The following is a 15,651-nucleotide window of genomic DNA, read 5'->3' on the forward strand; positions in this document are numbered from 1 at the left end:
CCGACGTTTGGACCTACTGAATAAACGAACGATATATACAAACTGGTTCTTTGTCTCGCCTCTCTTCAACATATGTTGAAATGCACCGTATGATTCTGTTTCTGTAGCATTTTCAGATATAACTTAAATTCTTAAACTTCAAAAGGAAAACAAATAGTGAGATGATGCTAGTAAAAAAAAATGTAATATAAAAATAAAAAAATGTAATGATATCCCAAAATCCGTTATCATCAAATTTAAAAAATATGAGACAATTATTACAAAATATTTTAGTATGTTCATTTCCCGGGAAATTCGGGAAACTGAAACATATATCCCGGGAAATATGATTTCCAGGGAAATCGTTTTCAGGAATGGAAGCCCTAGCATTTTGGGTCTACAAGCATTCTATAAAAAGTTTGTTTTTGGAGGGAACATATAGCCTTTACGTATACTTTATATACGATAAAGGCAAACAATATATAAGATCTCTTCTTCAGTAATATGTATTGAATGTATGATATTTAACCGAAAAACATTTTGCCGAATTCATTTTCTCAGAATAGCACTAGACGGTATGTAAAATTCGCGGTATGGCATTTCATGGATTATTAGGGTGGTTCAAGAAATCGATTTTGCTCCACAGCACTCATCTGATTCTTTATCATGCTTTGAGTGTCCTCTGAAAATTTGAGCTCATTTGGATTAAAACTGATTTAGCACAAGCCGTTTCAAGTTTGCATGCCAATTAGTATGGGGGAATTTATTTTTTTCAATATACTGTTAATGACACTTCCCCATTAAGCGCTGTTTAAAAGAAATCCTACATTGCTAAATGAAACTAAATAAAAAATGATGCTAAATGCTAAATAAAAAAAACGGAATGCCGTTTTTCAGAATGTTCTGTTAAACAAATTGGCATTTTCTTATGTAATTGTGGTGTAGCATAGCAGCTGTTTGGAAACATATAATTGCTCCCTATCAATCCATTATTATACTTAGCAAACGCGCTCCTTCAGTGGATGAATAATCTCCTCTTCTTGCCTTATTGCGGACAGAAGTTCTTTCTCAAGACGCCTTACACCGGATAGACGAGTTTATATAAAGGCATTATATCTCCATTCGCATAACACCGGGCAGACGCGATAAATCAAAGAAGGCAATGTCTTATTCTTTCACTTTATTTCAGAAAAACGAGTTCATTCAAAGAAGGGACTATCTATCTTCTTTGCCTTATACCGGGCAAATGTGTTCATTTGAGGGAGATTTTTCCCTAGTACCGGGCGACGTTATCATCTAAAGAAGGAAGAAGGAAGAGATATGAAAGAGGGAAGATGGAAGAAGGAAAGAAGAAGGAGGAAGAATGTAAATTTTTTCTTCAATAATTGAGATAGAGAGAGAGAAAGAAATTATTCAGAATATCTGGACCAAGGTGAGTAATTCCCCAGGATCCCCGGAGTAGGAATTTCTCCAATTTCATGAAGGAGAGGTTTCTGTCCCCAGGACATTCCCCAAAAATCCTGAATGAGTATTTCTGTGTTCCCAGTTCTTCTGTTCCCAGAATTGCCGAAGAATAATTTCCCTAAAATATCCGGGGGAGATTTCCTTTTCTAGGAAAAAACTGTGTTTTTAGGCAAAGTTTTCTGGATTTTCTGGTTGAATAATTCTCCATCATTCCAGAGTGCATCGCGTCGCAGATGAGTGCCGATGGTTTCGGACCTGGAATCACATCCGGCCATGCCTGCGAACCCCTTCTAGTTGATGTGGGTGGGTTGAAAGCAGAAATGGAGAAAATGTGAAATTCGAGTATCACTGACAAATCGAATGCCATCTAGATATCCCGACGAAGAAAAAAATATTTTGATAGTGACCAATCGTGCCCCGTCTTGAACGATTCAACAGAGATGGAAAACAAATCAAGGACTCAAACATTTCATTTTATCAAACACTTCCTGATTTCTGTGCTTTTCAAGACATTGGCTCAAAACAGAAGCATTCTCAAAACACACTGGTGTGAAGAAAGGATCTCGTCCACAGAAATTTGGTGAGAGAATTTCATTATATACAATTACATTATATCCCATTATTTATATAAAATATTAAAAAAAGTATATATAACCATCAGGACACCCGATTGAAGCGATTTGGTTAGGAAAAGTGGAATCGCCAACTTCATATTGTTAACATCTCGTGGATAAAGGGCGGGCTCTTATCCCCATCTATTTGGTCAATCTAGGTAACGAGAGCTAGATTATATTATTTTATGTATGAACTTTCTTCTGGAAGGAGATTCTCTATTCATCCCGTGGATTCGCATAAGTGTCTTTGTTTATGGAACCACCCCACCCATTTTGGCCCTTCATACAGGAGTTTGATGAAATACATACAATAGAACAATCATGATCAAATCGTTTGTCAGATATGGCCAGTGCTATCGGCAGGTGCTTTGCTACAATAGATGGTAGTATCATCATCATCATCATCATCATCAATAATTCTCCATCATTCCTAAAGGGATAAGTCTCCAGAACGCCTGGGGAAGTAATTCCCCAGAATTCTTATAGATGAAAAACTCCAGAATGCTTGGAAAATCAATTTACCAAAAATCTAGAGCAGGATTTTCCCAGATTTCCTGAGGAAAAATTTGCTCAGAATTCAAGAAAAATAACAGGCTGTTATATAATTCCCAGAATTGCTGGGGGAGGAATTTCACAGAACTTTTGAGGGGAGATTTTCTCATAATTAAAAAAGAAGAAAGTCTCCGGAATTCTTGATGAAGCAATTTTCCAGAATTTCTGAGGTGGGAAGAACAATTCCCCTACGAGACGAGCCAGCCTAGGGCTGGATGTCTCGCTAATAAAGACAAAAAAGCAGTTCTCCAGAGTACTTGAAGGAGCAATTCTTGGAAGAGTAATTCCCCAGAACTCGTGCAGAAAGAAACACTGGTTGCTCCGTTTCCCAGAATCTTTGTAGATTTCTATCTCTTTTGTGTGTGAAATGGCGAGTTTGCCATTACTAGAAACGTTAAACTGATCACCATATCGCCCCTGATGGCACATGACAGACTTTTGGTCATAGTCATAGGTCCCCGAGCCTTCTATAAAAAGTTCGTTTTTGAAATGAAATGATAGCCTTTCGGTACAACTTTGTTGTACGAGAAAGGCAAACAAAGTGTTAGGAAGGATAGATTCCTAATAATTAGTGAAATTAATTGCGCATATATATGGAAATAGACATCAAATAGGCCCTCTAGTAATCATATTCAAACTTTTTTTTGTGAGCATTAGCTTTTTGTCAACACGCATTCGAGGCACGCAAAAGATTGAATTTACTATTAGTAAACTCCACTCCTTAGTTACGTTGAAGATGGTGGCCCAAATTTAAAATTTGCAAAACGCAAACAGATAATAGCCAAATTTTGTTGAACTGCATTGCTTAAGATAGATTCCATGCATGTTCCATTTACATTTCACCTTTCGGAAAAAAAAACTCACTGTGTGGTATGTCTGTTCATAGGGCAAGTGTTTTGTATATACATATTGATGCGAGAAAATTATCATGTATAATCTAAACTTACCCGCGGAACTAAGAATTAGAATGAAATATTCTTTTTCTTTCCGCTGATGATGACCTGATGTTGATGTTCATTGTAAGTCAGTGCGGTGCAGTTGTATTTTCATCTTTTTCAATTCAGCTCGGTCATAGTTATTGTGATATTTATATTCGTTTCTTTCCATTAACATCCACTCTTTGGTATAGCAAAAGAAAAATGAAGCAAATTATGAATGTTTTCGGAAGCCGTTACAACTCGGTGCGTACAAATGTTTGTGACAATGGCACCTTTGAAAGTTTAGCAGTTAACAGGAAGAACTTGACTCGACAATTTTCTATCGTTGATTCTTTTTTTCATCAAAGGAAAAAAGGAGAGCGAACCCGTTATCCCAAGTGTAAGCATGAAGTAGTTTTCAATCACCTTAACTTATAATTTATTCAATTATAAAAGAATAGTTATGTTTTTGTTGATTCTATTAGTGATTCTGAATGGATGTTTGTTACAATTTAGAGTTATTATTATTATATGGAAAAGTGGAGAAACAGTATTCATTGAAAAGCCTGATGGTAAAGTGTTAGACTGAAGGATTGTTAAGTTTCTAAAGCTCCTTTATAATTATCTCCAATATTTATCAAGGTAAATCATACCATTTCTACACCATTGCATTTATAAAATACTTGTAAATTATTTCACTGTTTCCCATGAAATGCTGCCTGATATAATGAAATAAAAGGTAGAGATTAACGGATTTGTATTTATTTTCCAAATTATTTAAAGCTAGCTCAATGTTGGTCAGAACTATCAGTTTGATTTTATAATTGCTGATGCAACAAAGAAAATGTTAATAGTTATAATACTTTAAGGCAATGTATCGGGACAATGTATTCCTTAGCCGTGCGATTAGATGCGCGGCTACAAAGCAAGACCATGCTGTTGGTTTGATGTACATATAAATTTTGAAGAATGAACATAAATGCAAAAATAAACAAATTACCCATGATTGAATTGAGACGAGTTCAACAGTAAATAATTTCTTACTTTCGGGGTATTATCTATTATTGTGGTACAGAGGTGCTTCAGAAGTATTGTGAGAGACGGACCTCAACTGTTTCTTACTTGTTGCGTGGTCTGACCATGACGATTCGAAGTCGTGGAGCTGATGCCTCAGCTCCTGGATCAACCTAGTAAAACCCAAATTGGCCTCTGCGATTTCGCCGGCATGTCAGACCAGTGGTGCCGTCTGCTGCATGACCGAAACGGCATCACAATGAGTAAGGACTGCTTGGGCTGTGTGGACCTATGATTGGAGAAACTCTCGCAGGGCGATAATTTCAAGCTTGCTGGTCGCCCTCACTTTTTGGGCGGGCGAGCGAAGTTAGAGTGTTGTAGCACATGTGGTGCTGCTGTACTGTCGTCATCGCTCGAACGAGTGCTGGTGTTTGGATCATTTGGTCTACCGGATCAACCACGGCAGCCATGCCGCCTTAGTCGCGATATCAACTCAATTATGTCCTCTGAGTATTTGTCTTATATTTGCATCTCATTTGTCCTGAAGTTTGAATTGAACACTAGGCTCATGGCCGAACTTTTGCAATTCATTATCCGAACAAACTCTTTCTAACGTAATTTTGGTACAAATGCAACCAAGTGGGATGAGGATTTATTACTGTCTGGCATCTTCACACAAAATATACTGCTGCTAACCGCAAGTCGAGCGCATCTGTATATGGCATCCTTATACAGATGTACTCGACTTGCGGATAGCGACAGTATACAAGACACCATAATTTGCGTTGCCTTGGACATCGCAAAAGTCGTGGATGATTAGGTAGATGATTTGATCTAAACTCCAGCATAAATTCCAGATCTTACAATATCTCATATGTCAGAATTTAGATAACATCAATATTATATCAGAACTTAGCTTTCAATATATCAGAATTTTGATCACAATGTATCAAATTAAAGACATATACTTGGTGAACATAATTGAATTGATACCTCGACTGGGGACATCATAGACGTCATGATTGATTCGGTAGACCATTTGATTCAAACTCCAGCACAATTTGGAGATCATGCAACATCTCATATGCCTGGATGTAGGATTTAAATGAAAGACATGTGTTAAAGATATAACTTGATGCTGAGGCTGACGATATGATGGAAGCCGTGATTTTTTCGGTAGACTACTTAATTCAAACTCCAACGCAATTTAGAGATTTAGAGATGCAAATGAGAGGAAAATACCGTTTCAAAGCACATCATTAGAGTCGTTGTTGATTTCGTAGACCATTTGTGTATAATTTTAGAATGTAATTTTTAGATGTGTAGGTTTCAGATTGTGAAAACATATTATTTTAGATTCTGCCGAGACATAGTAAAGTCAATAGTTTCGCAGTGTTGATTATAGATGGCCATCATCTGATTGAGTGGTCCGAATTTGGCATAGTTTGTTTGACAGTAATTAGTAGAAAATATTATTCGATGGCGCAGTTGTCGCGATGGTATGTAGAAAATTAATTTCGATAAAATATTTGTTAAATCAATACGCTGCGAAACTATATAGTTAACAAAAGAAACTATTGCAATTTTCCGACGCTCTTTCAAAGTTTGGATGTTTATAAGCTTGGAGCATGCCTCATATGATGGAAGTGGGAATGTTTACCAACCTTATTTCCGAAGAGCAAATAATAGGAATTGTTTTTGTACTGATTCTCATCATTCTTCGTGTGTTATTGAAAATGTGGACCATACAATGCTGAAATATTCCAGTATCGACCTTACATAAGCAATATTTTTTTCCAAGTTCGTTTATTTGGTAGGCTCAGGCGTGTATAACACTTTACGGAGCCATGGTTCTTTGTGATATATACAATCGATATCATTTTATTATACAGTTAATAAGAGAGGGGAAGGAGCCAGCGTACTCGTGGTGACTCGAGGTTAGTTTACAATGTTCAAGGATGGACGGGGCTTAGGATTTGGGATAAGGAAATTTCAGCTTCTCATCCGGGCATTTGGCGTCAGTGACGATGTGGCGTGTCGTCGTGCTCGAGAAATGGTTCGACTGGGAGCATCTTCCGGATGGCAAGAGCTATGGAGCTCTACGGAACAAAAAGGCAGAGACTACAAAAAAAAAAAAAACTTTGAAGAAAGAAAAAAAAACAAAATATTAAATTTTGATGTCAGAAACACAAAGAAAACTATAAATGGCCTGCATATAGACAACATCACGATCTCCCAAAACACCTAGAACTTCCCTGAAGGGTTGTTTACCTCGGGCCACAAGGGTATCCAATAATTGCTCTCTGGAGGCGTCATTTTCCGAGCAGGACCAAACTACGTGATCGATGTCATCATAACCGGCTCCGCACCTACATAAGTTGCTATCGACAAGGTTTATTCTGTACAGATGTGCGTTTAGTGAATAGTGATTAGACATAAGTCTCGACATCACGCGAATGAAGCCTCGACTTAAGTCCTCACCTCTGAACCACGCTCGCCCAGAAACTTTTGGAACTATGGAAAATAGCCACCGTCCAAGTTCGTTGTGTGTCCAATTTCTTTGCCAACTTTGGAGAGTACTCTGACGGACTAATGGAAAAAACTCGTTACTCGAGTATTGTCTATCATAAACCTCACCTTCCTGTGCGCCCACCTTTGCCAGCGAGTCTGCCTTCTCATTGCCGTAGATTGAGCAGTGAGATGGGACCCAAACAAAGGCAATCTTGAATGATCTTTCGACCAAAACACGCATCTGCTCTCTTGTTTGTAAGAAAGTAAGATGCGTGCTTAACAGGTTTCATCGACCGGAGTGCCTCGATAGAACTAAGACTATCCGAGAAGATGAAATAATGGTCTACTGGCTGATTTGAAATTGTCCCCAAAGCGAAGTTGATTGCTGCCAGCTCAGCAACATAAACCGAACACGGTTCCTGAAGTTTTCGGAAGGTGGTTGAAGTTACATTGAAAACACCGAAGCCAGTGGATCCGTTGATGCGAGAACCATCAGTGAAATATCTGTTCTTGCAATTGACATGTTCATATTTTTCTGAAAAAATGGAGGGAATATATATTTGTCGAAGATGATCTGGTATTCCTTGAATAGCGTGTTTCATGGACAGATCGTATTCAATTGAGGAACTGTCGTTGGTGAAGCGAACTCGAGGTGGATTATAACACGGAAGACAAAGATCTGAAGAAATGTAGTTGAGATAGACTCTAAGGAATCTTGAACGACAAGACAGTTCAAGCATTTTATCGAAGTTATCTAAGACAAGTGTGTTACTGGTTCCACATTTGATGAGTATTCTAAGTGAGAGCTCCCAGTAACGATGCTTTAAAGGAGTGACTCCAGCAAGCACCTCCAGGCTCATGTTATGCGTTGAATGCATGCAGCCAAGGGCAATACGCAAACAACGATACTGAATTCGTTCCAATTTAATCAGGTGGCAATCAGCTGCTGAGAGGAAGCAGAAGGAGCCATATTCTAAAACAGAGTCGTTCTATAGAGTTTGATGAGGTCTTCCGGGTGAGCACCCCGCCATGTTCCGGAGATAGAACGTATAAAATGGATCCTTTTCCGGCATTTTTGTATCAAATACTCAATGTGGAGTTTCCAGGTACATTTAGAATCAAACATGACCCCAAAGTATTTAGTATTATTGGTTTATGTCATCATTCAACAGTTTTAGTTTCAGTTGAGCTGGGTACCGCTTTCTAGTAAACACAACCAACTGAGATTTTTGCGGTGAAAACTCGATCCCCAAATGTCTGGCCCAAACAGTCAGATTATTCAGGGTACTTTTCAATGGTCCTTGCAAGACATCTGCACATGGACCTCTTAGAGAGACCACGGCATCATCTGCAAGTTGTCTGAGCGTGCATTGTTCTTCCAAACAATTGTCAATATCTTTAACATAGAAATTATAAAGCAAGGGACTTAAACACGAACCTTAGGGAAGGCCCATGTAGCTATTTCTGGAAGTTGTCAGAGTGCCGAGTGCGAAGTTCATTTGTTTTTCTGACAACAAATTGTACAAGAAATTATTCAAAATAACGGGTAATCCACTACTGTGCAGATTGTCTGACAGTACTTCTATGGAAACTGAATCAAAAGCCCCCCTAATGTCCAAGAATACTGAAGCCAATTGCTCCTTTTCGGCAAGGGCTGTGGTATATCTGAAGAAAGCAACGCTAGACAATCGTTTGTTCCTTTCCCTTTTCTAAATTCAAACTGAGTATTTGAAAGCAATGCATTTTCTTCGACCCAATGGTCGACTCTTTAAAGGATCATTTTCTCCAACAATTTTCTCATGCATGATAGCATGGCAATCGGTCGGTATGAATTGTGATTAGACGCTGGTTTCCCAGGCTTTTGAATAGCTATTACTTTGACCTGTCGCCATTCAGGTGGCACAATGTTGTACTCCATGAAACAGTTGTACAGGTCAAGTAATCGTCTTTTTTCGATATCTGGGAGGTTTTTCAGAAGATTGAATTTGATGTTATCGCATCCCGGAGCAGAGTTATTCGATGAAAGAAGAGACATAGAAAGTTCCAGCATTGAGAATGGTCCACCCAAAGAACCGGGATCATTGACTTATTCTCGAAATAGCGGTTCTGCTGGTACGGAATCTGGACAGACCTTTTTGCGAAGTTGAATATCCATCGATTGGAGTATTCTTCACTCTCGTTGGTGGAAGTGCGGTTCCGCATGTTGCGGGCCGTTTTCCAAAGTGTTGTCATTGAGGTTTCTCGCGATAGTCCCTCGACAAAACGTCGCCAGTAGCTACGTTTTTTAGCCTTGAAGAGATTTTTGAGCTTTCTTTCAAGCCTCAAATACTCCTCGAAAAGCTCAGACCTTCCATGTTTACGGAAAGCCTTGAAGGCATCAGATTTCTCAGAATACAACTTAGTACATTCATCATCCCATCCAGGAGTGGCTGGTCTTCTGATGACAGATGTACTTGGAATGCGTCGTTTCTGAGCTTCTAGTGCGATTTTTTTAATCAACTCAGTAAAGAATCGATATTCATCCTAAGGTGGAAGAGTATCAGTTGATTCAATACCAATTTTTACCGCCGATGCAAATTTTTGCCAGTCAATGTTCTTCGTGAGGTCGAAAGGAACATTAACTGGCTCAGATTGTTGATAGCTACTTTTAATTGTGGTAACTATCGGCATATGGTCACTACCATGGGGAGGGGATCTTGGATTACCTTCCACGTGCAATCTAATGATCGTGAATTTGAACATAAAGACAGATCAATACGGCTTTGTTGACCATTTGGTCCTATTCGAGTTACTTCACCAGTGTTTAAAATATTCAAATTGAAATCGTCACACAAATCATAGAAAATAGGCGCTCTATAATCGTCATACGTTTCGCCCCATCCAATACCATGTGCGTTCATATCACCCAATATCAATACTGGAGATGATAGGGGGAGACAGCGCTCCAAAAATGTCGACGAATAATAGAGGCATTTGGAGGAATGTACACTGAAGCTATGCACTTGGCATGCGACGATTTCTAAGCCGGGAACAGTCGGAATGGGAATTCTGTAGAAGGAGTAGCATTTTTTGATCCCCAAAAGAACGCCACCATAATGATCATCCCGATCTTGGCGAATAATGTTAAAATCGTGGAAGTTGATTTCATCTTCAGAAGAAAGCCATGTTTCACAGAGTGCAAATATATCGCAATCGGAATTGCGAATCAAAAACTTGAACACGTCTAATTTATTTTTCAGACTATGACAGTTCCACTGCAGCACAATGATTGTATCTTCGGTATTGGCCGTATTATCCATCGAAAGATACAATTTCTACAAGAAGGGGCCATGAAACAGTCAATTGATTTAGATAACTTTCAACTGTTGGAATAAAGAGGTCAATGATTGGCCTCAACGAATTCGGAATATTGAACAAGTTCAAAAAACGGTCCACAAGGTCCTTAAAGGAGATCAATCCTCGCTTGGACGGAATACTTTTTCTAGAAGTGCGAATTTGTTTTTTTCTTTCGTTGATTCTCCTAGCCGGATGTTTCTTCGAAACATCGGATTTAGGCAATGGCGGGAATGTCTTACTGCAACTAGGATCAAAAGAAGCAGTAGGGGCAGATTGCTTCGGGATTTTAAATAAACCCCCATTGCTTTCAGATTTTGGCAAGCTTTTACGGATGACTTTCGTTCTCTTACGGCGCGATCCCGGGGAAGACGGTTGCTTCCTCTTTTCGTGCACGAGTACCTCCGCAGAATCATCCATATCGGCTACGTCAGAGTCCAATTCATCAATGGATATGGAATCATAATAATCACTTACATGAACGGTGGCTGAAATAGCAGTCGATGCAGTGGCTGTGGCGGATGTGTATTGCGACCTAACCATTTCCGCATACGACTGCTTGGAGCGCTGTACCAACGAGCGCTTCACTTTTTGGGTGCGCTTTTTGTACACCGGGCATTCTTGCAAACCATGGGGAGGGTTCAAAACACAATAAGCACATTTTGTTGCTTGTTGCTGGCAGAACTCCTCCCGATGTCTTTCTGAACATTTGCCACAACGTGGTTTGTTGTCACAAAACTCGGCAGTGTGACCAAGTTGTTTACAGTTGGTACAATAAAATACCCTTGGCACAAAAAGACGCACCGGAAACAACATATTTTCTATATCGACATATTTTGGAAGCATCGAACCGGCGAATGTCACCCGAAGCGAGCCTGACTTGGAATAAACCTTTTTGCCATCTACCGTGGCTGCTGAATGCAATTCCTTGCAGTCCAGAATATCCACGGTAGATTGCAGGGCGTTCTTTAGGCGACCTTTCCCTGCAAGCACATCCTTGCAAGTCAAGCTCGCTGCGTTGATTACACCTTCTATCTCGACCTCCCGCGAGGGCACATAAGGTGATGCGTAGTTTGTTCCTGTTGATCTGATTAAAATCAAGCTTCGGAAAACGATGCGTCAAATCTCGTTTAATGCCGAGAAAATCTAGGCTTTTTACTTTCTGCCGAAAGTAAACAACCCAAGGCCCAGGCGAAGCCGCATGGTACAATCGTGTGCGCCCTGCATCTTTTGGAGGCCCATTGCCTTCCAGAGTCTCTGTCTCCATTCTCACCCCGCAAGGTGGAAGGATGATTTTGCTTATGTTAATTTAAGACTAATAGCTACTCAGAAAAAAAACTTAAAAAAAAAACTAATTTTATTTATTCTATCAGTCCCACTCCGAATCAAGCAGATGAAAGAATAATAAAAACGTTTCTACTTATCTGCCCCTGCTGCTGTAGGTAGCAGCAGTAACAATAGCCTGCTTCACTGGCGTCGCCAGAAGCAGCTACTTCACTCGCCGACAGCGATCACCTTGGATCCGTAGGTAGGAATAGCACCACACAATACAACTCGCACTACCGAACACAATCCGCGATGAGACACAGCACACACGTCTGGCTCGTTCGCACTATCGGCACGGAATGAACATAAGCAATATATAATATTTTAATTGTGTGTGGGTCATGAAAGTTATAGCAGAAACGTTTTATAAAACCCATCATATTATTTGCATTATGAATAATGGTGTTGTAGTGGTCGATGAACGTTAGTTTGAAGTCTAAGATAATTCCTAAATCCCTAACTCTATCGCATTTTTCTACAACATGGTTTCCTAGATTAGTACTTTTAGTTTGTCAAGAATGAAGGATATGTCATTTACATTTTGGTGGACATATTTGGGCTGATATCGTTGCTCGAGGCATCATGGTAGTCGTGGTTTATTCGGTAGACCTTCAAATCCACACTCCATGACAATTTGGAGATTTTGCAATATGCCGAATGAATTTAGACGAAAGTAAGACATAGGGGAAGGTGGGGAGACTTGATCCCCGGGGAGACTTGATCACTTCCTGTTTTATCGAGAACTAAAGTATTTTTGTTATAGCGCATTTTTTAGAATAGATCCTCTAGACAAATGACCTTTATGTGGTGAGTTATTTTTTGGATTTGGATTTGGACAACCTTATTTATTTTGCAGGGCGGTTTGTATGTTTTGACCATCCTAAAGATTTTTTTATTGGTCACGCAAAATTTGAATAATTTTTCATAACAATGACCAAATGCTTTCGTTTTTTCACAGCACAAAGCCATAAATATGCTTAATAATCTGTACTGATGAAAATGTCAACATTCCATCAAAGTTTTAAGATATTTGGATTTGAAGTTATCGCCTCAATATGGGGACACTTGATCCCTCATTAGTACACATGACGAATTTCGCGCCAACCCTTCTATGGGGCTGGCAGCACCATCTCAGAATCGAATGAAACTTGGTGAGCATAAAGATATGGTATTTCTAAGCCACCCTGCATACTTAGTTTTTCAAAAATTGTCAAGAGTAACATTTGATGATGGCCTAATTTTTTTTCATGGATTTTTTATAAATCGATGTAACTCTAAAATGACAAGACCTACAAAAAAGTGTTGTATGGCGGACTGTCGTGAAATTCCCAGAAGTTTTTTGGAAAAATATCCAAAAAATAAAATACCGATTTCTACACTGAAAAAAATTAGTTTCAAAAATTAAAATCGATATTACAAAAAAACCTCATCTCAGAAATCGATGAAATTTTTGCTGCAGATAGGTATTTTAATTATCTAACTCTGGGAATAATGTTCCTGTGACATATTTAAGGAAAAAAAGTTTTTCTAACAAAAACTTTTTTCATGTCCATATTGAGTGAAAATTTATCAGCGTGTTTTATGCCTACAGCGCCAATTATAGGTTCAGCAGCCTATCATCAACCAACGACACATTTTGGACGTATAAAAATTTGTTTGGGAAGCAATTTAGCATAATCTAACATAATTGTGGACCAACATTTGAAAAGGGGTTATGTTTTATTTGACTTTTTGTTTCGAAGTAACTTAAAAACAATTACAAAAAAATAATTACTTTGAAAACGGGCAATGTTGCTGAAACGAAACTGAAGTGATATTTAATTGTAATAGTGGAAAGAAGATGTTGTTTTTCAGCAAAGGCTAACCACTGAACGGTGTAATTTAGAAACCGTTATAAAGCCTGTAGATGATTTTGTATCGTATTTTATTGAAAAAATTGATAAACTTATAACTTAAGACATTATTTGCAAACAGCAATACACTTGTACAGTTAGATTTCTTTGAAAATTATTCATTCATTATCCGAAATACTGCTCAAGCTTGGAATAATTCCCAGGCAACAATACATCCATTCGAAGTTCACTTTAAAAGCCCCGCACGACGGTAATTAGAAAACGTTAACTTTATTAATCAGAAGTAATGACCCATGACACAAAAGCTGTTCACTTATTCATTTCAAAATTAATTGACTTTTTGAAACAGTCGATCGCTTTTACAAAAATTACTTTTGTGTCTGGGTGAGCTGCAGCACATTATAAAAATGAAATTTAAATTCAAAACATGGCTTAGAAGCATGGCTTACAACATCGCACGGAAAAGGCCCTTGCGAAGCTATTGGTGGCACTCTCAAGCGAATGGCAAAACGAGCAACTCTTGCCAAAGATTATGGAAATACTATCAAGACTCCTCGGGAGTTGTACGAATGGGCGAATGGGCATGTTTTCAATCAAACAAAAATATCACTAAATTACATTTCTGTTAAATCACGTATGAGCAATACCGCCATCGGGGGTGGCAATGGGTCTAGGGCTGTGAATGGGTCATCGCTCTCACCGCGAGCATGGAGGGCGTAGAGCAAAATCGTTCAAAAAGGTCTCTTATATTTTTGTCTTCTTGTCCTTAGATACATTGATTCTACAAGCATTCTAAGTAGTTAAAACAGTGACCCATTATCACCCCCATTTGACCCATTGTCACCCCCGACGACGGTACTCAACAAGAGTTTGATGAACTTTTCAAAAAAGCAAAAACTATAATTGGCACACAAAAGCTTCATTCTTTTATACCAATCGCTCATAATAAAATCCTGGCTAAAAATATTCCAACTAAGATGAAGACCCAAAAGTCTTTGAATTGTTCGACTAAGTTTACAAATTAATGAGTATTTAAGTAGAAAAAAGAATTAAATGTTGTAACAAATAAAATTGAAGAAAAAATTAAAAAAATGCGGAAAATTTATTATGCTTTAAATGTGCATTTACCGGAAATCCCCTTAGTGAAATTACCTACCGAGCTTCATCGTTTGGAATCAAAATGTTTATCTGATTAAAAAAATCGACCTCCATTTTTTTTTGCTAAACCAATTTTAATCTTTACATTCATTAATTTATTTTCTCGGTGAACGAAACGCTCTTTTATGTTTCAGACTTCATAGTTCAGACAAATTTACAATAGTCCATCAAACATCACAATTTTGTAAATCTGGTCATTTGTGTGTAACATTGATATAAGCAATCTAGGAAAATATACGCCCTTTCCAAATGTTGGTCCACATTAATGTTATAGATTATGCTAAATTGCTTCCTAAAAAAATTTGTATACTTCCAAAATGTGTCGTTGGTTGATGATAGGCTGCTGAACTTTTAATTGGCGCTGTAGGCATAAAACACGCTGATAAATTTTCACTCATTATTGACATGAAAAAAGTTTTTGTTAGAAAAACTTTTTTTCCTTAAATATGTCACAGGAACATTATTCCCAGAAAAGTTAGATAATTAAAATACCTATCTGCAGAAAAAATTTCATCGATTTCTGAGATGAGGTTTTTTTGTAATATCGATTTTAATTTTGAAAACTAATTTTTTTCAGTGTAGAAATCGGTATTTTATTTTTTGGATATTTTTCCAAAAAACTTCTGGGAATTTCACGACAGTTCGCCATACAACACTTTCTTGTAGGTCTTGTCATTATAGAGCTATATCGATTTATAAAAACCAGATTAATCCACCTAGCGCTGATGGTGCCTTTCTCGTTCGTTAAAGGTTTGAATAAATCTAAAATAACACCAATATGTGGATTGGTCTTATTTTTCATATTTGTTTATATGCATAAAAAAATTCTCGCCAAACGCAATTTGTTGCATAAGAGCTAAAAATGGCATTTTATTTTGTAGTTTTAAAATTAGTATTTTCGCCATAACTTTTGACCCAATTGTACGATCC

General features: G+C 38.1%; 1 protein-coding gene across 5 annotated transcripts in view; it reads left to right on the forward strand.

Moving 5' to 3' along the window:
• Positions 1-3,634: 3,634 nt before the first annotated feature.
• Positions 3,635-15,651, forward strand: part of LOC134211763 (scavenger receptor class B member 1) — a 305,460-nt gene continuing 293,443 nt past the window's right edge. For 3 of the 5 annotated variants that reach the window (XM_062688980.1, XM_062688976.1, XM_062688979.1), the window contains exon 1: positions 3,635-3,926. In XM_062688980.1, coding sequence (XP_062544964.1) covers positions 3,749-3,926 — 178 coding nt within the window. In that variant the 5' untranslated portion in view covers positions 3,635-3,748. Of the gene's footprint in view, positions 3,927-4,053; positions 4,169-15,651 lie in introns of those variants that run through there. The other 2 variants (XM_062688977.1, XM_062688978.1) reach the window with 2 other exon arrangements.

The sequence above is a fragment of the Armigeres subalbatus genome, chromosome 2 (genome assembly GCF_024139115.2).
Source record: "Armigeres subalbatus isolate Guangzhou_Male chromosome 2, GZ_Asu_2, whole genome shotgun sequence".
In the NCBI taxonomy this organism is placed as follows: domain Eukaryota; kingdom Metazoa; phylum Arthropoda; class Insecta; order Diptera; family Culicidae; genus Armigeres; species Armigeres subalbatus.